The sequence below is a fragment of the Ogataea philodendri genome (assembly GCF_020536065.1).
Source record: "Ogataea philodendri strain CBS6075 chromosome Unknown scaffold5, whole genome shotgun sequence".
In the NCBI taxonomy this organism is placed as follows: domain Eukaryota; kingdom Fungi; phylum Ascomycota; class Pichiomycetes; order Pichiales; family Pichiaceae; genus Ogataea; species Ogataea philodendri.
The window spans coordinates 222,465-245,087 of NW_025764134.1; the positions used below are offsets into that span (position 1 = coordinate 222,465).

The 22,623-nt window shown below is 49.4% G+C and overlaps 15 protein-coding genes across 15 annotated transcripts; 7 read left to right on the top strand and 8 right to left on the bottom strand.

Annotated features, from left to right (window-relative positions):
- Positions 1 to 91: 91 nt before the first annotated feature.
- OGAPHI_006081 (uncharacterized protein) lies at positions 92 to 6,382 on the bottom strand (the record flags this gene model as incomplete). The annotated part of the gene is made up of 1 exon (XM_046207332.1): positions 92 to 6,382. The coding sequence occupies one exon, from the start codon at positions 6,380 to 6,382 to the stop codon at positions 92 to 94; it is 6,291 nt and encodes a 2,096-aa protein (XP_046059006.1).
- Positions 1,712 to 2,233, top strand: OGAPHI_006082 (uncharacterized protein; the record flags this gene model as incomplete). The annotated part of the gene is made up of 1 exon (XM_046207333.1): positions 1,712 to 2,233. One exon carries the CDS (start codon positions 1,712 to 1,714, stop codon positions 2,231 to 2,233), a length of 522 nt encoding a protein of 173 aa, XP_046059007.1.
- OGAPHI_006083 (uncharacterized protein) lies at positions 3,692 to 4,573 on the top strand (the record flags this gene model as incomplete). The annotated part of the gene is made up of 1 exon (XM_046207334.1): positions 3,692 to 4,573. The coding sequence occupies one exon, from the start codon at positions 3,692 to 3,694 to the stop codon at positions 4,571 to 4,573; it is 882 nt and encodes a 293-aa protein (XP_046059008.1).
- Positions 6,383 to 6,583: 201 nt separating the features above from the next.
- Positions 6,584 to 10,464, bottom strand: OGAPHI_006084 (uncharacterized protein; the record flags this gene model as incomplete). The annotated part of the gene is made up of 2 exons (XM_046207335.1): positions 6,584 to 7,763; positions 7,844 to 10,464. The coding sequence occupies 2 exons, from the start codon at positions 10,462 to 10,464 to the stop codon at positions 6,584 to 6,586; spliced, it is 3,801 nt and encodes a 1,266-aa protein (XP_046059009.1).
- OGAPHI_006085 (uncharacterized protein) lies at positions 6,611 to 7,795 on the top strand (the record flags this gene model as incomplete). Its single annotated transcript, XM_046207336.1, has 1 exon — positions 6,611 to 7,795. The coding sequence occupies one exon, from the start codon at positions 6,611 to 6,613 to the stop codon at positions 7,793 to 7,795; it is 1,185 nt and encodes a 394-aa protein (XP_046059010.1).
- On the top strand, positions 7,991 to 8,386 carry OGAPHI_006086 (uncharacterized protein; the record flags this gene model as incomplete). The annotated part of the gene is made up of 1 exon (XM_046207337.1): positions 7,991 to 8,386. The coding sequence occupies one exon, from the start codon at positions 7,991 to 7,993 to the stop codon at positions 8,384 to 8,386; it is 396 nt and encodes a 131-aa protein (XP_046059011.1).
- Positions 9,509 to 10,489, top strand: OGAPHI_006087 (uncharacterized protein; the record flags this gene model as incomplete). The annotated part of the gene is made up of 2 exons (XM_046207338.1): positions 9,509 to 9,701; positions 10,068 to 10,489. The coding sequence occupies 2 exons, from the start codon at positions 9,509 to 9,511 to the stop codon at positions 10,487 to 10,489; spliced, it is 615 nt and encodes a 204-aa protein (XP_046059012.1).
- Positions 10,490 to 10,589: 100 nt separating this feature from the next.
- On the bottom strand, positions 10,590 to 11,366 carry OGAPHI_006088 (uncharacterized protein; the record flags this gene model as incomplete). The annotated part of the gene is made up of 1 exon (XM_046207340.1): positions 10,590 to 11,366. The coding sequence occupies one exon, from the start codon at positions 11,364 to 11,366 to the stop codon at positions 10,590 to 10,592; it is 777 nt and encodes a 258-aa protein (XP_046059013.1).
- Positions 11,367 to 11,454: 88 nt separating this feature from the next.
- OGAPHI_006089 (uncharacterized protein) lies at positions 11,455 to 15,042 on the bottom strand (the record flags this gene model as incomplete). The annotated part of the gene is made up of 1 exon (XM_046207341.1): positions 11,455 to 15,042. One exon carries the CDS (start codon positions 15,040 to 15,042, stop codon positions 11,455 to 11,457), a length of 3,588 nt encoding a protein of 1,195 aa, XP_046059014.1.
- Positions 11,912 to 14,566, top strand: OGAPHI_006090 (uncharacterized protein; the record flags this gene model as incomplete). Its single annotated transcript, XM_046207342.1, has 4 exons — positions 11,912 to 12,192; positions 12,361 to 13,029; positions 13,306 to 13,803; positions 14,338 to 14,566. 4 exons carry the CDS (start codon positions 11,912 to 11,914, stop codon positions 14,564 to 14,566), a joined length of 1,677 nt encoding a protein of 558 aa, XP_046059015.1.
- A 402-nt stretch (positions 15,043 to 15,444) lies between the features above and the next one.
- OGAPHI_006091 (uncharacterized protein) lies at positions 15,445 to 17,214 on the bottom strand (the record flags this gene model as incomplete). The annotated part of the gene is made up of 1 exon (XM_046207343.1): positions 15,445 to 17,214. One exon carries the CDS (start codon positions 17,212 to 17,214, stop codon positions 15,445 to 15,447), a length of 1,770 nt encoding a protein of 589 aa, XP_046059016.1.
- Positions 17,215 to 17,273: 59 nt separating this feature from the next.
- OGAPHI_006092 (uncharacterized protein) lies at positions 17,274 to 17,825 on the bottom strand (the record flags this gene model as incomplete). The annotated part of the gene is made up of 1 exon (XM_046207344.1): positions 17,274 to 17,825. One exon carries the CDS (start codon positions 17,823 to 17,825, stop codon positions 17,274 to 17,276), a length of 552 nt encoding a protein of 183 aa, XP_046059017.1.
- A 245-nt stretch (positions 17,826 to 18,070) lies between these two features.
- On the bottom strand, positions 18,071 to 19,396 carry OGAPHI_006093 (uncharacterized protein; the record flags this gene model as incomplete). Its single annotated transcript, XM_046207345.1, has 1 exon — positions 18,071 to 19,396. The coding sequence occupies one exon, from the start codon at positions 19,394 to 19,396 to the stop codon at positions 18,071 to 18,073; it is 1,326 nt and encodes a 441-aa protein (XP_046059018.1).
- Positions 19,397 to 19,687: 291 nt separating this feature from the next.
- On the top strand, positions 19,688 to 22,591 carry OGAPHI_006094 (uncharacterized protein; the record flags this gene model as incomplete). Its single annotated transcript, XM_046207346.1, has 1 exon — positions 19,688 to 22,591. The coding sequence occupies one exon, from the start codon at positions 19,688 to 19,690 to the stop codon at positions 22,589 to 22,591; it is 2,904 nt and encodes a 967-aa protein (XP_046059019.1).
- On the bottom strand, positions 19,855 to 20,419 carry OGAPHI_006095 (uncharacterized protein; the record flags this gene model as incomplete). Its single annotated transcript, XM_046207347.1, has 2 exons — positions 19,855 to 20,306; positions 20,413 to 20,419. The coding sequence occupies 2 exons, from the start codon at positions 20,417 to 20,419 to the stop codon at positions 19,855 to 19,857; spliced, it is 459 nt and encodes a 152-aa protein (XP_046059020.1).
- Positions 22,592 to 22,623: the final 32 nt, after the last annotated feature.

The window sequence follows — 22,623 nt, forward strand, 5'->3', positions numbered from 1 at the left end:
TGTGAAACAAGTACTTACTTCATATTTGCCTTTTGATTTATAATACAAGAAAATTAAAGAAAATTAAATTTTTGATTTTGTTATATCAGTATTATTCCACCTTCACACCAATTTCGATCTGCTTGTCTGTGTCTAAATACGAATCACAAACACACCAAACACCAAGTTTGTACTCTCCGGATTCGGGAATTGTAAACGACATCTTGACCTGTTGCGATTGCTCGCTGATGGTGAGTTTCTTGATGGAGTAGAGCTCTCTCTTCTTCTGATCTCCAATAACGATCCACCAGTTTTCGGCTTTTTTGCCAGGGAATCGAGGACAAACCGCATCGATATCTTCCAATTCCTCGTCTCTTTCGATGTTGATCACAATATCCTTTGGCTCATTAGCCCTGATTGGTTCCTCAAGGTCCAACTCGTACGAGAGCTCCAGGTTTGGATACTTGTTCACAAACTCTGCCACCTTTCCCAGCTGACGTTCGTTCAGCGTTCTTAGCAACTCGTCTCTGTCATCGTCCTCCAAAGCCATGATATCGTAAACCGTTTCGATCTTCTTTTCCTCGCACTCTTTCAGAATTTCGTCGGTGAAGTATGGAACTTGTTTCACTGAGTTGTCGTTGGCCCACACGGCTTGAACCACCATCTGGGTAAGATCCATCGCAGAGAGAGCGTTCAGGTATCCTTCACTTGATAGAACGTCAATTGCCGCGTAAAGCAAGTTGACAACCTTGGACAGAATGGTGTTCGTGTCGCTTGTAAGATCTGGTGGTAGATTGACTCTGGAGAGGTGGGCCTGAATCAAAATGAACACTTTGAACGCTGGCGACTCAAAATTCGAAATGCTCGTGCTCCTGAGCGGAATCCTGTTGTACAGCTTCTTCAGAATATCGTCTTCGTGGTTCCGAATCGGAATATCTTCAAACTCGTGTGCAGACGCAACAATCTCAAGTAGTCCTCGGAGATTGGTCTTATTAGTGAGCGAGAGCGCAAATGTCTGCATCGTGACGAACGAGATGTTGTAGTAGGCAGAAATCATACATCCGTTGAGCGGTTTGATCTCGTCGCCCAATTCCTCTTCCTCAGCCTCATCATCTTCTTCTTCGTCATCAATTTCAAGTTCAATTATTTTTCCTTCCACCAGATCGTTCAACGTGTTTTCAATTAGTTCAGACAGATACTCAGAAATACTGTCCTCACTGGTATCCTTCAATCCATAAAAACTTGGATTGTTTTGCAACCGCCTGTAGAAATAGGTGTAAGTAATCCAGTCAACACAGTCCTGCCTGTTTCTAATCAGTCGAGTACTAATCTCATTCACGAATGCATCATGGAGATAGTAACTGAGACTACTTTCGATTGGCAAAGACTCGGCAAGGAACTTCTTGTAAAAGGTAATTTTCTCCTCGTTGGTTAAAATGAATGCCTTTGCTTTCTCGGATCTGGAAAGTCCAACCATCTCCAATATTTCAATAATGGTGTAATCGACATACCGGTGTTCTTTTCCTTCATAGATTTGAGTGCTCATCACCGCAACAAACTCGGCAGATGGAGCCCAAGAACAGGTCTCTTTCGTTGCCAATAGACAAGTCAAGGCTCCTGCAGAGTAGAGTTTTTCGACCAAATTCCGATCTCCAAGAGACATACCGTTGTAGTAGAACCCAATACCATACTTCAAAGCTTCTTTTAACGAACCATCCTGCACTCTCTCCAGATGTTTTTCGATCGCTTTCAGATCGGTTCTGAGCCAATTCGAATCGTCCTTCACCAGAAGTCTAATAAATTCTTGCGAAATGTCAACACAATGGTTCCTGGTCGGAACAAACACCAGATTTCTGTCCTTGTCGTTGTCCCTGATAGCATTGAAAGTTGGACGAATCATGGCCAAAATCATCGACGGATGGTGCGCGGTCTCAAACTGCTGAAACTTCACTTCCAACGGATATTCTCTTTCCTTCGAGTCAAAGTTGAAAATGTGCTGTTTCGGAACACCCAGCCATTCTGCAATGTCTCTAGGGTTGGCCAAAGAAGATCCCAAACTAACCAATCTGATGTCTTTTTCCAAGTTAACAGCGATGAACCGCAAGCGACTGAGAACCAGCTCATAAACTGCATCAACTCCAATTGCGTGGAAGTCGTCAGCGATCACCAGTTCTATCGATTGAACATTCTTTCTTTGCTGCCAACGACGGGAAACGAGATCAAACTGCTCTGGCGTAGCGAGAATCAAATGTGAACCACCAAGAAGTTTCAGGTCAGTACTCAATTCTCCAGTAAGCTTATTGATCTCCTTTCCACCAAATAGTGGTCCAAGGAGCGTTTTCCAGCGTTTGAAGAGCCGGTCGATCTGTTGCTGTTCTGGAGCAAGATAAACAGCTCGGCCCTTTTCCTCCTTCCAGTGGTTCAACAAAGCCAACTCTGCAACAGCAGTTTTGCCGCTTCCCTTCGAACAGAAACACAAAACGCTTGCTTCGTTGTTGAAGATGGAATCGAAAACCTGCGACTGGAATTTGTTAAAGTGATCAAACTCAAACACCTTGGAAAACTCACCAACCTCAGTGGTTGGAATAAGATCAAAGTCTAAAAGAGGAGTAGGAGCCGGGAACTTCTTTGGTGGTTTCAGAGAAGTCAACAGGATAGGAACTCTGGTTTCACAGTGCAACCATTTGTTGCTGATTAGAGTGACAAAATAGTTGGGCTGACCAGAGTCCATCAACGGAACAGTAAAGTCAACAATGTGCGGCTGATCAATGTACTGGCTCTGAACAACAACGTTAGTTGTGTACAGAACCTTCTCGGAATCGCAGTCCTCGACTAAGAGAATGAACAGCTCGCTCCATCCATGGACCTGGTGGTCCCATTTCCATGAGGGTGTGATCTCGGCCTCAACGCGTAGAAGAGAGGGAGTGATTGGTTGAGCTTGGCATGTCATTTGGATTTTAGGGAATTTTTTCAGCAGCTCAAACCCAACACGTCCAAGACGTTCGGATTTCAAGGCCTGCGCAACTTCAAATTCATCAGACAGCTGGAGATAATACTTCCATGGAGTCATAGACCGTTCTGTTGTCTGAATGATCTCAAATGGAACGTCAGGGAACTGCCTGAAAGACGAGTTGGTTAACCATAGTCGTTTCTCAATGATCTTGCACAGATCAATAAGCATAACAGAAAGTCGAGGCCAGCCTTTCTTCAAAGCCATTTCCAACATAGCACGGAACAATCTACCTGCAGATTGAACGACATACACCATATCGGCCATCAATGCAAAACCGTCGAGTCCAAGCTGCGAAATGTATGCTTGGAGAAGAATGCTGATTTTCGCAAGCGGGTCCTCATTCGACTCGCTCACAGGAATAGGCGCTCTTTCCATTAGCTTCTTGATCTCCATCTTTTCTTCCTGTCTAACAGGAATGTACTTGAACTCTTCACTGCTTGCAAAGACTCTAAATATATCAATCTCAGTCATGTCGGGATTCATCTGCTTGGCGTAGTTGCGCATACTTCTGTAACTGATGTAGTAGTGAGATGCGATTTTGCCCATGTTGGTCGGAACGATCAAGTCCTTCTCGTAATCGTACTTAATCAACCCGTTCTTTCTGAGAAGAAGTAGAGCGGAATACGATAAGTCCCGTCTGCGCTCGACGAGTTGCAAATCTTTCTCGTACTCTTCTCCAACGTGATAAAGGCTGCGTGAATGCATCATTCTGACGTACAAGTAAGTGTACCCAATCCAATTGATACAATCTTGCAAATTCTGGACAGATCCCAAAACTATCTCTGCATTGAGATTGTCAACCAGCTTGGAGATCAGTTGGGACTCAATTGGAAGCTGCTGATTCAAAATTGCAAGGTAATATTTCACCTCATCTTGATTAGTGATGATGATTCCTTCACCGTGGGTATCGTATCTGGGTCTTCCGGCTCTTCCCAGCATCTGAAGAATGTCTTGTGGAGAGAGTTCAACCCAAGTACCTTTCTGTGGAGAGTAGACATTGGTACCTTTGATAATAACTGTGTGTGCTGGGAGATTAACACCCCATGCCAAGGTGGCCGTAGAAACCAGAACTTTCAGATATCCTTGAGCAAACAAATCTTCTGCTGTCGATCTGTCCTTTCTGTTCATTCCGGCATGGTGAATTCCAAATCCCATGGGGAGGACACTTTTCAAGCCTTCGCTCTTTGCGTCGTTGGCTTCAGTCCGCAAAATCTCCTGAACACCAGGCGTAAATTTGATAAGATTAGCAGCTTGTTCAGTTTCAATCAACTTGTCAACCATCCATTTCGCAGTCTTTTCTGTTTCTTTTCTGGAATGCACAAAGATGATCACCTGATGGCCGTTGGTGACGTTCTCCACAACTTTGTCGTAGCAAACTTCGTACATTGCTTGAAACCTCTTCAAAGACTTTTTCTCGGTGATACCAACAAACTGCTGGGCCAGAGGACATGGTCGGTAGGTAGCATCGAAATAGAACAATCCTTTTTCCTCAACTTTAAGGAACCTAGCCACATCCACGTAATTTGGAAGTGTAGCAGACAATCCAACCAATCTGGCGGGATCTTCGTTATTATCGTCTGAATCTTTCAAAGTACGAGCAACAATGCTCTCCAGAACAGGACCTCTCTCATCGTGCAGTAAATGAACCTCGTCAAGAATGATCAACTTGACCAGACGAACATACGAAGCGTCGTCCATTTTACGTGTGATAACGTCCCATTTCTCGGGAGTGGTAACCAGAATTTGGGTGGTAGCAATCTGGTGTTTTGTAAGGTTGGAGTCTCCTGTAAGCTCGTTCACAGTGATATTGAACTGGTTCAATCTTCTTTGGAACTCTCTCACCTGTTCCTGAACCAAAGCCTTGAGAGGTGCAATGTAAACAATCTTGAAATCGTTCAATCTGATGGTCCCGTCAGAGTCCATATATTTCGAGAGAGTCCGAAGAACGGTCAACATGGCAACGTTGGTTTTTCCTGCTCCAGTAGGAGCACACATTAGAATATTAGAGTCACCCTTGAAAGCCACAGGGTATACCTTCGACTGCACCCTGTTCAAAGTCTTGGTTTCGCTCGAAGGAAAGACTGTCTGTGCCCAATCAGGAAGCTCACTGATTGGAACAAGTTTCTCGTCAGCCTCAAACTTGGGCTGTTTTGGTGGAGGTATATGGATTTCTTCCCAGCTTTTTCTTGCGCGCTTAAAAGACCCTTGGGGAAGTTGGAACTGTGTGTTGGTCATTAAATGTGCTCCTTGTTCAAAAACCAGACTCTCGATATCAACATATCTTGGGGTTTGAGGAGTGACAACTTTGCTTTCAGATTCGCTTATACGTTGTTTTTTGGAAGGCAATGGATCGTCCTCTGACTTTCGTATTCCCTTGTAGGAATTCACAGCCTCCTCCAGGCCAAGGGAAGACATTGTGCTAAATATGTCGGCCTTTTCGTTTTCAGAGGCCTGCGAAAGCTTGATTCCGTAGTAAATCTCTAGCGGATGCCTTGTGAGAGTGTTGACGATAGGGTTCGAGTCATAGTTGAACAATTCGATCAGTTTTGTTTCAAACTTGCGGAGCGTCAATTCTTGGTTGGCGAGTTGCGATAAAAGAGCGTTGATGGTCTCAGAAAGCTCGGTGTGTCTGTAAGAATCGAGATCTTTGAATTCTTGCGAGAGCTGTCTAGCAAGCCAGAACTTGTCAATGAGCTTGATATCAAAATTCTCATCTTTAAATGATTGTCCGGTAGTGAGAGTGATAATGTCGTCCTGAATGTCAGCTGGGTCCAATGGCTCTTCTTCTTCTTCTTCTTCTTCCTCTTCCTCCTCATCTTCCTCATCTTCACCTTCCTCCTCATCCACAACCGCATCGCCCTCTTCGCCCTCGTCTTCGCGCTTCCAGTCGTCAATCTGCTTGCTCAGATCCAAAACCTCTTGAAACTCTTCGTCTGCAAGACTTTTGGCCATGGTTTCCTCCAGAACGGCCTTACGACGCAAATCCGTGGTCTTCTCGTCCATCAGAACCTCTATAACAAGATCGGCCATCGACTGGATAATATCTCCTGGAACGTCGCTCCCAAGCTGGTTGGAGCACCATACAAGAATATCCTCATATGCTTGCTGCGATTTTTGTGTTGTAGGAACGTAATTGAGCTCTTCAACCGCGGTGTTCAAAATTGTACCGCCTGAACGGCTGATTTTCTTTTGAGATCGGGTCTTTTTCGGAACAATCTCTTGTGTTTCTCTTTCCACTCTACTTCCCATATCCTTCATGCTAATTTTTCCAACCACGCTCTGCGGGTTGGTCGATACCGACTCGTCAGCCTTGTCGTCCATAAGTCTCCGATTCGCACGGAGAACCTTATTCGACATCTCGTCGTATTTATACTGCGAATTCGAAGACATCGTTAGACGGTTTTAACAAGTTCAAGTTGATAAAAAATATTTAACTCATAAATATATTCACAACACCATTTTTTGTCGCGAGACTCATCTTGTCAACCGTCGACAAATAAATTCCCGCCCAGTCGACACTGGGTTTTTGCTTCCCGAAATCTCGTCATTAGCAAAAAAATTAATAGAGGGGATAACAAACCATCTTATCTTTTAATAATTTCTCTTCAATTCCGTCCAATGTTGAGAAATTTGTCTAAAAGAGCTCCGCTCCGCGCTGCTCCAAGATTGGCCAGAACTCTGGCGACAGAGTCCGACACGGTCACCATCGACTTGCCAGAAAGCTCTTTCGAGACTTATAAGATGGATGCTCCAGAATTGACCTTCGAGACAGAGAAAAGCACCTTGCTCCAGATGTACAAGGACATGATCATCATCAGAAGAATGGAAATGGCCGCCGACGCCTTGTACAAGTCCAAAAAGATTAGAGGTTTCTGCCATCTTTCTGTTGGACAAGAGGCCATTGCCGTTGGTATTGAGAATGCCATTGACGCTAATGACGATGTCATCACCTCTTACAGATGTCATGGTTTCACCCACATGAGAGGCGCCTCCGTCAAGGAGGTTTTGGGTGAGTTGATGGGTAAGAGATGCGGTGTTTCCTACGGTAAGGGTGGTTCCATGCACATGTACGCTCCAGGATTCTACGGAGGAAACGGTATTGTGGGAGCCCAGGTGCCATTGGGAGCCGGTCTTGCTTTTGCCCACCAGTACAAAAACAAGCCAAACTGTACCTTCACTTTGTATGGAGATGGTGCTGCCAACCAAGGTCAGGTGTTTGAGTCGTTCAACATGGCCAAACTGTGGAACTTGCCATGTATTTTTGCTTGTGAGAACAACAAGTACGGTATGGGAACTTCTGCTTCTAGATCCTCGGCCATGACCGAGTACTACAAGAGAGGTCAGTACATCCCAGGTCTGAAGGTTAACGGTATGGATATCTTGGCCGTTTACCAGGCCTCCAAGTTCGCCAAGGACTGGTGTGTTTCCGGTAACGGACCACTTGTTTTGGAGTACGAGACTTACAGATACGGTGGACACTCCATGTCCGACCCAGGTACCACCTACAGAACCAGAGAGGAGGTCCAGAACATGAGATCCAGAAACGACCCAATTGCCGGTTTGAAGGCCCACCTTTTGGAGTTTGGAATCGCTACCGAGGATGAAGTCAAGTCTTTCGATAAGGCTGCCAGAAAATACGTCGATGAGCAGGTCAAGGAGGCCGAGGTGTCTCCTCCACCAGAAGCCAAGATGGACATTCTGTTCGAGGACGTTTACGTTCCAGGATCCGAGATCCCAGTCTTGAGAGGAAGAATCAGAGACGACTCGTGGTCTTTCGAGAAGAAGGGATTTGCCTACAAATAGAAGCCATGACCGAAAAATACAATGTCAATTCTTACAAAATACACTTACTCGTCCACAGGCACCTCCTTGTAGTTTGGATCGTGCTTGTTTTTCTCGTACTCGGCGGTGTCGACGGTTTCGTAGGTCACCACTTCCTGGTAGTCGTCGTTGTCGACCACCTCGGTGAACACAGGTTTGGTTTGGGACCGTGCTTCGATGGAGTCGGCGTCGACGTTGCCTGGCGTAGGAGCTGGCTCTGCTGGACTGGATGAGGAAGAGTCTGGTGCTTTTTCTGCTGCCAAGGTCGACTCGGTGATGGTGGCAGCAGCAGACTTGTTTGGAGACACCTCCTTGGTGCTGACCGGGGTGGCTGCCTTTCTTGGATCGAGCGTGGAGACCGGTTCGTACTTTGGAGATGCATCTTTTTCTGGTTCTGTGGTGGTGGTGGTAGCGGCCGGAGTTTCGGCCTTTGGAGCAACCGTTTCTTTCTTGACGTTCTTCAGACTGTTGCTTCTGGATAAAGGACGGAACTTCTTGGTGAGCGAGTTCGATCTGGACTTTGGCTCGCTGGCCTTGGTCAACGAGTTCGAACGGCTCTTTTGCTCTTGGTAAGCTTTCAATTGTTCAGATAATGGAAGGTTCATCTTCTCCACCTCCTGTGGACTCAAGTGCTTCAAAGCGTCGTCCACCATCGATGGTCTTCTTCTCAAAGTTGGGGTCGAAGGAAGATCAACGGCAGCACGAGACCCTTCTGGCTCGTCCTCCTCCTTGATTGGCTCCACAGATCCCTTGGAATCTGGAGCTTGAGGGAAGTCTGAGATATCGGCACCTTTGGACAATCCATCAACGACTTTGTCGACACCAACGGCTCCAACAGCACCGGCAGCAGCAGCAGCTGCAACACCGGTAGCGGTGATGGAGCTGACAGTGCTGGAAACGCCGCCCTTGGACTTCTTCTCGGCAGCCTCGTGATCAGCCTGCAGCTTTTCTTTCTCTTCTCTGAGCTTCTTGAGGTTCTCGAACTCGGCGATCTCGGCAGCAAGTCTCTCCTTCTCCTCTTCCTGCTCCTTGCGCTTCTGTTCCTCTCTTTCAGCCGCACGCTTGCGTTCTTCTTCCTCCTCGGCACGCTTGCGTTCCTGCTTCTGTGCCTCCTCGAGTCTGATCTGCTGTTTCTCGGCCTCCCAGTCTTCCACAGCCTTGTTAGCAGCAGTGCGCTGCTCGGCCAGCTGCTCCTTACCGGTGGTGTTGAGCAGCTCCTTCTTGGACGTGTGCTTGTCGATTCCTTCCTGGATCACACTAACGTTCTTCTCGAGCTTCTCCGAGTTGGACTTGGCCTGAGTGTGACGGGCAGTGATGATAGCCACCTTGCGTTCGGCCTCGAGCTTTCTACGCGTGGCAGAGGCAATCAGAGTCTGCTTCTCGTATTTGGAGGCAGCCAGGCCTTCCAGAGCAGCGATCTTCTCCTCGAGCTCCTTCTCCTTCTCCGCCAGCTCGCTCTCCACGGAGTCGGCCTTGGTCTGGAAATCCTCGCCTGCAGCACGGACCTCCTTCTCCTTCTCGGTCTCAACAACCTGCTGCTCCTTGGCCAGAGCAAGAGCCTTGGTTCTTTCTTCCTTGTACTCTGCGGCCCGCTTGTGGACATTCTCCTTGTTGGTGATATGTTGTTCGGCGGCCTTCTTTTCCAGTTCCTCGTAATCCACCTTGTCCTGCTCGATCTTGGCCTTGACGTCCTCAATGTACTTTTCAGCAGCAGCTTTGCTGGCAGCCATATCCGAATCCAATTTGTTCATAGGAGCGACAAACGAAGCAGCAATGGCGGCGTTCTCCTTCTCGATACCGGCAGTGTACTTGGACAGCTCCTTGGCGAGCTTGGCTTCGTCCTTCTTGGTGATGCGGTCCTCTTCCTCCTTGGCACGCTGCTCGTCCCGTTTGAGGTTGTCCTCGACCTGCTGGTCGACCTTCTTCAGAACAGGCGCCACTCTCTTGCGGGCTATCTCGTAGATCTGGGCCTCGGTGAGTCTGAGCCCGGCACCCAGGTTCAGCACGCGGTCTGGGTTCTGCACAAGGGTGTTGTTCAGGGCCTGCGAAGCCACGAGCTTGTTCTCTTTGTACCGGTTGAGCATCTTGGGCTTGTCGAAGGTGGCCTCGAGCTCGTCCACCGGGGCCACAACTGGCTCCTCAGGCTCTTGAGCAACTGGCTCGGTGGCTTCCTCAGCTGGAGCAGTTTCCTCAGCAGGCTCAGCAGGTTCAGCAGGCTCGGCAATTTCCTCAACAGGCTCGACAGGCTCAACAGGCTCAGCAGGCTCAACCGCCTTCTCGGTCTCCTCGACCTTCTCGGTCGCTTCCTCCTCTGGAGCGCCAATTGGCTCCTCGTCCTCGACAACCTCGCCCGCAGCAGTGCTCAAAGGAGCCTCCGAGGCTGCGTCTGTGTTGTCGGCAACCTCTGCCGTCTCCGGCTCTGTCTCCGTCTTTGGTGTCTCCTTTGTCTCGGCAGCCGCCGTAGCTGGCTCCACAGACTCCTTTGTGCCCGATGAAACGGAACGCTGTGGCTTGCCCCGTGGACGGAACGGAGAAACCCAGCTGTTGTCCTTGGACGTGCTAGCCACACGCTTCAATTGCGTCACGACGCCAGACTTGGCCGACTTCGAGGCCGGCGGCGTCAACAGGTCTGCGATTTCTGTCGAGGCCATGGTAGTGCTGGTAAATAAGAGTTAGCAATAAATGCTGCACTTGAAATTTTGATAACCCAAAATGAGTTGCTCAATTAGGACATGTTACCAAAAACGGAATATTTGTATTTTCATAAACTAACATATTATTTCTTGGGCTCTTCCAACGGCACGTTGCTAGCAAGCTTCACCGTGGACGACTCCGGCGTAATATTCGACTCGTGGCCCGCCTTCTTGAACTCGGCTAGCCGCTTGGCCTCCTCGTGCACCTGTTTTGCGTCGCTCGTCACGTCCGTGTAGAACCGGTGGATCCTGGACCCGTACTTATCGTTCTTGAACTTGTCAAAGTAGGTGTCCAGTTTGGTTCTTCCGCGCGCAAACTTGTCGTCCAGGCCCAGCTGCGAGTTCGCCTGCTGGTACAATTGCTGGTTCTTGTCCTGAATATGGTACTTGGAGTCCAAATTGCCCAGGAACTGCTTGAAATTGCTCGAAATGCCGTTCTTCTGGTCAAACTCCACCGCTTTTTGCACCAATCCGTCTGATAAAACGTATCCGTTTGCCAGGTACTCGGCCAAAATCGTCGATTTCGGCTTGTCCTCCTGCGCAATGTCTGTAGTTGCAGAGCCCGCAGAACTGGAGTCTGCGCTCTGGGTGCCCACGTAGCCGCTGGCAGGAACAACAGGCTGTTTACTGAGCCCTTCCTCAACAACCTTGATGTTGCCACCACCCAATTCGGCACCGTTCAACAACAGGGCCGTAGAAACAGCACTCGCATTCACAAACTCAACCTTCACAGCCTTGGTTTTATCGCCCTTCTCAACAGGCTCAATCGATTTGGTTTTACCGCAAAAGGAGAAAAACTCCTCAATTTGCGAATCGGAAACTTCCAAAGGAATGCCAGAGGCAACAACAGTAGACGACATGGCAATAATATCTGGGCAGATCGTGTACTTTATATATTAATTCTATTTCGTTGCTCCCGCCCCCACCTGACACCAGGAGAAAACGTCATCAGCCACTAAGCAATTTCAGGTCCTCGTTACGCTTTTTGGTCAGCTCTTTCCGCACAGCCAGGACGCTGTCCACGATCACGGCGTCCACGCCCGCGGCCATTTCCAGCTTGGCGTTTTCCGGGTCGTTGTTGATCGCGCCGTACGTGACACACACCAGTCCACTGGCCTTCACCACGGAAGCCAGTCGCGGACACATCACTATTGTGTCTGCAGCAGACACAATTCCCAGTAGATTCCACTTGCGGGCAAACCGAATGGCACTCTGTAGCGAGCTGGCACGAACATCCGCCATCTTGGCCGTTCCGGCCTCCGTCAAAAATAAAATAGGGATGGACGGTTGCTTCAACGACAAAAGCACACAGATGTCTGGGTGGAACGACGAAAAGATGATATCTCTGCCGTCCGCGTTGTCGTAAACCACCTTCAAAACCGTGTCGACCCAGAAGTTGAGGTCAATGGCAACCTGGCCAATGTCCTCGTGCTCTGCTTCGTCCAGCATCGGATACTTGCACTCGATGTTGAATCCCACGTTCTTGGGCACCTTCTTGAACAGCTCCACAAGCGTCACAAACGACGACGCAATAGACGAACCTCTCGAATTTCCCTTGTACTGTTTCAGTTTCCACGTCTTGGTCAGCTTCATCCTTTCCTTTCCAACAGAAAACTCTTCAGAGTCGGACTCAGCAGGTGTTCCTGACGTTGAGTCCAACGACGAGGATCTACCACGGCCCTTTTTGTAGAGATAGTAGTCGTCTCTGCTTTCCTTGAGCGCGTTTTGCTGCTTCGAGTCCGGCTGGTTCAAACCAAGGAACTGTTCCAACGTCAATGCATGCATTGGAACGTCCATTCCCGACTCTGCAACCAAAAAGTCGTGGTAGACCACAGGAACATGGTCTTTGGTCAGCTGGACATCAAACTCCACGTACGACGCTCCCAAAGACGAGGCTGCGATGAACGACTCCACGGTGTTCTCTCCCAGCTGCAACGACTTGCGGTCTCTGCTGTTCATACCGTTTCCTCTGTGGCCAATGACACGCGAAGACACCAACGACTTCCAGTACGTTTCTGTGCGGTCTAGAGTCATCTTCTCGTGCGTGAACGGAGTAATCAGCATCACCTCGAACTTGATGGTTCCCAGAACTTCCAACGTGTCGCTCTCCAGAATTGGCAAGCTGATGGAGTTGGACAACGACCGCAGGTTTGGCCCCACTTTGGTGTACGCAGACCTCAACAGAGCAGCAGCACGGCCCAGAATCTTCTTCTCCTTGTTCTCGTCGCCAGACTGGTACGTCGGAACAATGTCGAAGAAAATGACCGTGTCCAATGGATCTCTGTCAACGCACTTGAAACTGATCAGATCGCTGGCCCCGCCGTGGTTGTCGTCCAGAGGCAGGTCCAGAAGAACAGACGGCTGGTCCAGCCCTTTGGCGTTGATCACAATAGAAAGAGCCGTGTCCAGCTCGGTACTGTGTGCTTTCGACAGCGGAACACGTTTCAGATCAATCGCAGAGCTGTTGTCTCTTATATCTGTGGTTCCCAAGGTGATCAAAATCAGCGACTCGTTGGGTTTCAAGTACTGGTGACCAAACGATTTCACAGGGTTAGGCCCTGGCGACGCAGATCTGTGCTGTTTCAGATGCTTCAGAACGTTGGAGTCCTTGGTGTCGGAGACTCTGTCCAAACTAGTGGCCAGCTCACTCATGTTGTAAGGCTTCACCTGCGGAGACAGAGACGGAGACACCTTTGTTTCCAAAAGCTGGTACGGGTTGTAGTCCTTTGGGGTCAATAGCTTGGCGATGTCCAGATGACCACGCAAACAAGCATGTTCTCTAGGAGTCCAGCCACTGAGATCCTGGGTGTCGAACTTGGCATTGTGCTTAATCAACAACTCGGCAACCTCTTTAAATCCTTCTGCCGCAGCCACGAAAATAGGAGTCCAGCCAAACGTGGCCTCGCCAATCTCTGTGTTTGCGCCGTTGTTCAGCAAAAAGTCCACAGACTTGCCAAGATTCAGCTTCGAGGCAATATATAGCGATGTCTCCTTGGTGTCCGGGTCTGTCTGGTCGACACTAACGCCCTTACAACTCAGGAGCAACTCCAAAATCTCTGGCGAGTCCAATCTGGTTGCAATAAGTAGCAGTTCCGGACACGTTAGAGCAACGTCTTTGGAAACAGCGTCCACCAAAACGGCTGTCGTTTTCGGATGCGTGCCCAAAATCGACAGATGCAACGGAGTCAGCATCTCGGAGTCTCCCCAGGCGTTTCTATCGTCAATCGAAACGGCTTCGTTATACAGCTTCCATTTCTTCAAAAACTCAATAATGATGGCCGTCACCTCACGCAAGCCGTATTGGGCGGCATAATGAAGCGGTGTACGCTTGTAAGTGTCTTTTTGCAAAATAGCAAACTTCAAATGGACCGGAAGATGGTCGAAAATGTACAACAGACCTTGCGACGAGTCGTTGGAGTTGATTCCGTCGGGGCCAAACGTGGAAACCAGTCTAAAGTTAATATCTGCTGGGGTGTGTGCAACAGGAATGGTCTGGCTCTCGACCTCCTTCTCTTTTTGCTTGACGTATTGTTTTCCAAGAGCAATCACGTGGTGGTGAATGAAGTTCCTGCCACTGATGTCCGAGGAGTCTGACAGAATAGGAATAATCTCCAAAAGACTGTCGATACACTTGTAGCTCAGGTTTAAGGTAGCCTTGTTGAGCAGCGATAACAGCAACTTCAACGGAGCAAGCACAGGCGACATGAACTCTTTGATCAGAGCCTGGTTCAACGACTCGGGGTCGTCTTTGCTGATAGGGTCAAGATAATTGTCAAGAGCTGTATTTTTGACGTGTTTGACAGAATTGTTGAAAGTGCTCGTTGGAGGCAGAAGCGACGACGAGGACGAACTCACAAGGTTCATGTCGATTGTCGAGATCGACGAGGCCGCCGAAGAATTGAGATTCTTCGACACCTGGTTCACGGCCTTCTCGTTGTACAAGTCCAACGGAATAGGAGTGTCTCTGGCCTCGTTGGAAGGGAGCAGCTTGTTCAGATACAAGTTGATCTGGTTGAGATTGCGAACGATCTCCGCCTCGTTGGAAAACGGCAACGGATAAATCCGCGCGTTCAAATAGGTGTCCTGTCTATTTGTCCCCACCTTTTTATCCAGCTTCTTAAGTATCTTGCGGAACCCGCGTCTGTTGAGCTCGCCAAACCATTTCAAGTTCCGGAAACAGTTACGGAGCTCCAACATGATTCCAATGACCTCATCGGCCTCCTCCTCGTCGTTAAACTGTAACTGAGAAGGGGCAAGAACACTTGTTATCTTCTTTAGGCGACGCTCGTACTCTGTATACTGCTTGTTGAAGAAGTCGTCGACTCTTTCGATATTGCGGTCGAGATTGAAGAAAAACGAGGCAAGCTCGGCGCGAACATCAGGATCGTTCAACGTGTCGGCGCTTGGGTCTTTGGCCAACAAATCCGCCTGCTGTTGTGCAATGGCCTTGATCTGTTTTTTTAAGGCCTTGTAATTCATATAAGAGTGCTGCCATTCGGGCACTTGGTGACCTAAAAAGGTCTTTCCAAACTTCATCCTGGACTATTCCAACACAAGTGTCACGTTTGTATCGTAAACAAATCCAAAATCTCTTATTTTCTTCTCCCTCTACTGGAATTACACTGCTCCTCTACCTAATCTTTTCCACGTGAGCAACACCACTCCTCACACCGCGCGTACACCTAGCACCGTTTTATTGTCTAATAGTCTGGGCATAACCCGTCACTCTTGACCAGGCGATAAACCTATAGCGTTAGTAGTTGCAAGCATCCGATTACTTACGTCGTGAACAGAGGCGTTCACAAATTGTCTCGCCTCGAGCGTCATCCATATCTTGAGCATCGACAGCTTGTTAGTGTTCTGCAAGATCAGCTTCCCGTCCTGGAAACTCAGCTTCCGCAGTATCGGCAAAGATCTGGAGCATGTGTTAGTATTCAATCAGTAGGTGGGAAACCCCACATTCCATGCAAATACACACCTGGCAAAAAGATCAAGGTCGGGGTCCAATTGACGCCCGATACCTTCCATCAGCAATATGGCAACAATAACCGTGATGAAGTCTCCGTCCATGCGCACATGGTGCGACCTCACCATACTCAGCATCTGGTCAAGAAGGTCTCCAATTGAAATCGACCCCAAAGTGAACGTTCGTTGTTTCACCCGGTCAACCAGTCTTTCCACTTTCATCTTGAAAATTTCTGTATCTATAGCAGACCCAGGAGTTTTGGATCTCTCAATCATCAGGCTTCCGGCCTGGTACCCGTCAAAGTGCGACAACGCGTTGAACAGCGAGATGAAATTGTATCTGTCCGTATCGTCAAGTTCTGTGACTAATCCGGCGTCAATCAAACACACTTGTGGATGATAGTTCTGCGCACTCAAATCATCCAGTTGGGTAGCCAGTTCCGAAACGTCGTTGATCTTGCCGAGCCGGGCCATCAGTTCGTCGATCTCGTCCACACTCGATACATTTTTGCGTGTCTTCGGGTCCCGACGAACAAACCTGATGAATATGTTTCCTGGATGAAGATCCGCATGGATAAAGTTGTCCAAAATCAACATCTTCAGGAACGCGTCGATCAGCGTGTCGCTCATCTCTTTAGTAACATGCTTACTGCCCTGCCGAAGCTCGAGGACCTTCGACATGGACAGCCCTCTAATTTGCTCCTCAACAAGAATCTTCCGGGAACTAATTTTCATGAACGGAGTTGGGAACCGGATATCGTCGTCCGGGAACTTCTCCTGGAACTTGAGCAGGTTGTTTCCTTCAATTCGCAGATCTAACTGCATCTTCATCAACATCGAAAACTGTTCCACTTCTTGTGGGAACGACAGCCACTCCATAGTGGGGATAATGTCTATAGCGTTGGCGAAAAACCTCATGATGCGTAAATCCCGGTCGATCTCCACCTCGATGTTCGGATGAACAACTTTCACGGCCACGTGCTGTTCTTGGCCATCTTCGACATACTTGGGGTTCAATTTGGCGGTGTAAACCTGTGCGATGGCCCCACAACCTATCGGAACAGGGTCGAACTCGTCAAAAACGTCCTCGAGCTTCTTGTCGCCAAAAGTAGTCTCGATGACCTTTCTGGTGTATCTGAACGAGTGCGACTTGGCGTTGGAATGCAATTGGCCGAGCTCGTCGCAGAGTCCGCGCGAGAAAATGTCCGTTCTCGAGGCGGCCCACTGTCCCAGCTTGATAAATGAGGCCCCGGCCAATTCAGCAACCTTGCGCACCAGCTTGTACCAAAGCAGCGCTCCGGACGTTTCGCCCTTGTGATTGCGCTTGCCAAAGAACACAATCGGATAGAATGCAAATATCGGCACAAACAAAGACGTGAGTTCCAGAAATCGGCTCACAGTCACCGTCGGCTCCCATATATAGTCAAGAAGCCAATACTTGAGGTAATACAACCAGCCTGTAAGCTTTCGACTTTTCTGTTCGCGCCGGATCTCGACCGATTCCTGCTCAAGCTCTGTCTGCGACGCCATATACAGCCCCATCTCGTACGTGGACTGTTTTGGGTCAGCAACCAAGCTGTTCTTGTTGCTTAAAACATGGGCATTCTTGTACAGTCCCTTGGTCACTTTGGCCTCGTTCAACAACGAATTGTGCAAATAGAACGCCGAAACCGTGCCGGCACCAACACCAACGGCAAGTTTCAAGGTCCTTGCACGCACAATTGGCACCACCAGTCGAAACATGACAAAAGAATTATTTAATTTACTTTTTTTTTACTTGCCGTAGCAACTAAGTATACACTTTATAACTGCTCTTCTTTAATCACGTCGATCAGCCAATCCAACCCCTCTGTAAGTCCTTCACCTTTGATGGCACTGGAGGCCACGATACTCCAACTGCGGTCCTTAAGGTCCACCAACCCCAACGCTTTGGAAACCTCGGCCGCAGTCAGCGCTCCTGGCTGGTCCTGCTTGTTGGCGAACACCAACAAGGCGCTTTCTGTCAGCTCGTCCTCTTTCAACATCATATGCAGCTCTTTTTTGGCGACTTCTATACGTTCCTTATCTGTCGAATCAACAACAAAAATCACGGCCGCGGTGTTGGCGTAGTAGCATCTCCAGTATGGCCGGATCGACGTCTGGCCGCCCAAATCCCACATGTTTATCGATATGTTCTTGTATGTTAATGTTTCAACGTTGAATCCAATTGTCGGCTTGGTCTTGACCACCTCGCCCATCTGCAGCTTGTACAGAATCGTGGTCTTGCCCGCACCGTCCAGTCCCAGAATCAGGATCCGGATCTCTTTGTTCACGCCCCAGAGACGCCCGAAAATGCTGCTAAAGACGTTACCCATGGTTTTGCCTTTATATTAAAGTAAAAATATTTATTTCAATTCCAGCGCACTTGGTAAGTCTGCAGTAGCACAGCCGGACGAAATCTCGTGTTGTTGATTTGCCGCGGTAGCACGTCAATGCCACCATGAAAACCAACTATGTTCACCGCCTACATCTACAATCCTGGTAAACACCGCCAACCAGTCGTCCCCGCCCTGTTTGATGTACCGTATCGCGTGTTATCTTCAACATTCTCGCTCAACTGCTATTTTTTTTCTCCACGCTCCTGCTCCTCAACTCGCTTCAGGATCATCTTGATCATCTCGTTTCCTGTCTTGTTAGCCTCGCCGATCATCGGCATGAAGAAATTCTGGGTCTTGACAAACCTCTCCTTGTACAGGTCGTAATCGCCGTAAGAAACGATGCTGGACCACTCGCGTGCGGCAATCACAAAGTTCAGATCGTCCTGGCGGAACGACGTCTTGCTCAGTCCGTCCTCAAGACACCCTTCCAGTAGTCCAGGAGTGCAGAATAGATACTCCGTCACTCCTAAAAATATACGGAACAGCGGCGTGGAGCAAATGATGTGGTCGTACGGAACAATCCCCAAACAGCTCCAGCTGTCAACGATCGCCAGCAACGACAAATGCGAGTTCGGCTGTTTTCCCTCTGGCGGGATCTTGCTCAACGAGTACTGCTGCAACAGATCGTCGTCCAGTAATAATGCATGGTCTTTGGGAAGATGTCCAAAAACAGCTTCTTTGGCACGGTAGATTCTCCGACGCAGCTCGTCGCCGTTATTCTGGATCATCAGCGAAAACAGGTCCGTGCACGAGTTCGCGTACTGAAGGATCTGCTCGTGTGCCGACGGGTTTGTGATGGCTAGTCCGGCGTAAACATGGTACTTATTGCTGTAGATTCTCAAACTGATATTGATCTTGGCATTCTCCAGTCCCCCAATCCATTTCGGAGTCTCCCAAGGGTACTGGTTGCAGTTGTGCCACGCGACTCCCATGCTTAGAAAGGCGGCATGGGTGACAGCCTGTGTGTCGGCAGTGATTCTGTCGTGCTCCTGATAAGATAGATAGACATGTTTGGAGTGCAGACACGAAAGCACAGACTCCACGAAATTGAAGCTTTCGTCAGACGCCCGGTGCTGGATCAGAACCAACGGCTGGCCCGTGGTGTCCACGCGCGGTCCGTGCAACGAGTGCATCGAAACGATCTCAACGTCCTCGGGCAAGCACTCTTCAAACGCCCGGATCTCAACCTGTTTGCACGACGTTTGTCCTCCAACAATGGCCCCCACTTTCGTCGACGGCGCATACATCTTGACGATCTTGGGGACGTTCTCGGCCTCCACGCTGTAGATGATCAGGTCGCTCTTTCGCGAAACCAGATGGCCATTTTTGAGCACCTCAAATGGCTCAGCGCTGAACTTGGTGTAGTTTTCCTCTCTGTCACAGCCGCAAACGGTCCATCCGGCCTCCGTAAATCGCCGGGCGTACAGAAGACCCATATCGCCCAGCCCAATGATACCGATTGTCTTTGTAGCCTGCAACGAAGCGATCTCTTCTGCAGACAGAATCATACTTGGTTTCGAGAGTTTTTTGGTCTGCGCCGATCGACTTAAAAATCGTCCGCAAGGGTTTTGGGTGGTTGATCTGGCAAGGAAACGGCAAAGTGGACTAATAGGAAGAAAATGACCTTTCTGAGCACAGAATAGTGATTTTTGCAGTGTTTAGCGCCAAATCACCAAGTTTGATCTTCCCCCACTGTATAATTAACCGCAGATCGCCAAATCTCCTGCAAACAGATCTCCCCCTTTTTTCTTGACTTTTTTTGTATTTTGTTTACTGTTTTTTGTTCACTATTTTTCGTAATGGCCAAACCACTTCCAACACTACCAGCGTTCAAGTCGGCCCCCAAAACCGACGAGAACGAGTTGTTTGTGTACAGTGCCGACTCGGACGAGGCGTCCCGTGTCAACTACAAGCCAAAGACACAGTACCGTTATGGCGTGGCTGGGGACGAGTTCGACGTGGAATTTCAGCGTAAAGACGTGAAAGACGTGATCCACATCATCACCTCGGAAATCAAACGCAAAGGAACAAAAACACCGTACCTGTTGCTCCCGTTTAGGCCCCAGCAACACGATTCAAAATTGAAGGCTTTTCTAAAGGAGATATTTGACCATGCAAACCTGGCAGACGAGCAAATCATCAAGTCCGCGGCAAAAAGGGCAGACGAGTTTGTGCTCGTGAGTGCACTGAAGTTCTTCTGGTGCAGATTGCCGGGGAATTGCGTGATCGGATGGAAGACATACACCAAGTTTGTCACTTTGGACGAAGAAGCTGGATTTCCCAAACGCGCCTTTTTGGAGTTCATGCCAAGTTGTCTCTCGTCGGGCGCCCATGCATCGATTGTGTACGACTTCTTTGACTTGATTGTTGCATTGACACTGAATTCAAAGCAAAACATGCTGAGTGCGAAGAAGATCGCTCGTTTGTGCGGATTATGGGCTTTCCATTCGGTTAAAAATAACCAGGCCGAAACACCAAGTTTCGAAAGAGGCATGTACGAGTGGATTCCGGCTGGAGATGCTACGTTCCATCTGTTGCTCTCTTTCCTGAACACCATGCCTCCTAAGGGACAGGTTGAGAAACTGCCAAGAGCATTGCAACAGGTGTTGAAAAGCACTCCTTATCCTCCACCTCCAACATCAAAGAACTCTGGATCGTCCTCGCGTTTCCTTCAAGAGGTCCCAATGGTGACGATCAAAGTCAACAACCCGTCCAAGAACCCAGCAGAGCTGCTTGTTCGCGTGTCCAAGACTTTGAAATTTAATGATCCGGCCGTTTTCTACACTCGAGAAGATTACTTGTTGTTGAAACGTTTGTTCAAAGACCCAGATGGGCTTATTAGCAAGCTGTCCAGCGAAGGCAGTCGGCTTTTGGACAATATGTGCCTTTATGACGAAGATATGGTGAACGATGGCAATAACGGTGACGAGCTGGCGTTCAAGCTTGTTCCTGGTTGGTCTGAAGATATGACCACGCCCAAGCCTGTGGAGCTGATGGACTCTGACTATTTTGTTGCCTCGGTTTCAAGAGCTACCATCGACGACTATTTTATCTGGACTTGGCTGTCCTCTTTGGGATCGGAGGAAACGAGTCTCAAGAAGAAGATGTTTGGAAAGACATACATCATGGAAGTCGAGCTCGCTGAAGGTTTCAAGAAATGGGTCATTGTTGAGGAACAGGACGTTGAAAGAGATGGCTACGACATCGAGATAGAGCTGAAAAAGGAGAAACTCAAAGATCTTCAGGACAAGATCCGTAACGCTGAGAAAGAGGTGGAGCAGCTTCGCGTTGCCAACAGAACAAGAGTCATTTCTGAAAGCAAAGATCTAGCAGATATCACTAATAGAAGAGACGAGCCTCTTCCTGACAAACCGAACCAGAACAGTCCGCTTCCTGCTCCGCCTCCAATAGAGAAAGATCTACCACCGACTCCTAACGGGAAGGAGAATCACTCGCCAATCTCGCCAAGAGAACGTGCCGTGAAAGCAAACAGCGCAAGCTCGTACTACACTGCTGTGCAGACTCCCTCTCCGATGAAAGATGACAGAAAAGCACCACCTATGGGTCCTATCCACGAACAACACAACCACGTCTCTCCTGGACCTGTTGAACGTTCTGCTCCTCCGATGCCATCATACTCATCGCCTCAGAGTAAACGTCTGCAACCACCACCACAAACCCCTCCTCAAAGTTCAGGGTATCAGGCCCCTGTGCAGTCGTTCCAGCATGCAGCCCAACCTGCTACCCAGCCGATTGCCGATATTCCTCCTCAGCCTGCTCCGCAGATGCGCACCCTTCGTCCGCGCAACGAGCCGCCACGGCCTTTGTCGCAAGCAGCCTCGGGCAGTCCTCTCACACCGCCTATGTCTGCGTTTGCAAGCGAGTTCGAGCAGCCTAAACGGCCCCAGTCGAAGCGCAATTCCAAGATCATTGACGATATCGAGAGCTTGGAATCGCAGCTCATGGGAGTTCTCCATGGTGACGAAGACGAACAGGTTGCTGCTGAAACGAAGGAATATGGCCCTGAAACAGGTGCTCTGGATAAACAGGTGGGTCCCCAGCCTGTGCAGCCTGTGCAGCCCGAGCAACAGACAAACCCGCATCAATACCCCCGCCAATACCCTGCCACCGCGCAGCCGGCCATGCCACGGCCTACGGTGCAGTCGCGTCCCAACTCGATGCAGCAACAGGGCCCGATGCGTGTGCCCAAGCCGGTCCCGATCGTGGTGCAGCCGGCCCCAGCTCACGCTTATCCACCACGCCAGTACCAGCAGCCCCCAATGCAGCTTGCTGGCGGGTTTGGCGTGCCTGCGCCTTCTCCTGCGTACGCATCGTCGGCGCGCTCGCGGTCGTCGTCGCCAATGCGGTACGGCCAGCGCTCGTCGCCGTCTCCAGAGAGAATTGCCCAGTCTCCGTACGGGTCGCCAGGAATGGAGAGCCGGGGAAGACAATACCCTATGCCGCAACAACAATACCCACAATACCTGCCATACCCGGCGCAGCAGCCTCCGCACGGCGCCTACCCTCCAGCCGGATACGCCTATCCATATGGTGCGCCTGCTGCTCCCGCTCCTGCTCCGTACGGTGGCAGCTACGTTGGCCACGCACCTCCCCCAGCCGGGTTCGGTCCGCGTCACAAGGCTAACCCGAAGAACAAGAACCAGGCCAGAAACGCCCTCATGAACGGCGACTTTGGTATCTAAACACTCCACAGCCCGTTATAGAATAGCATACC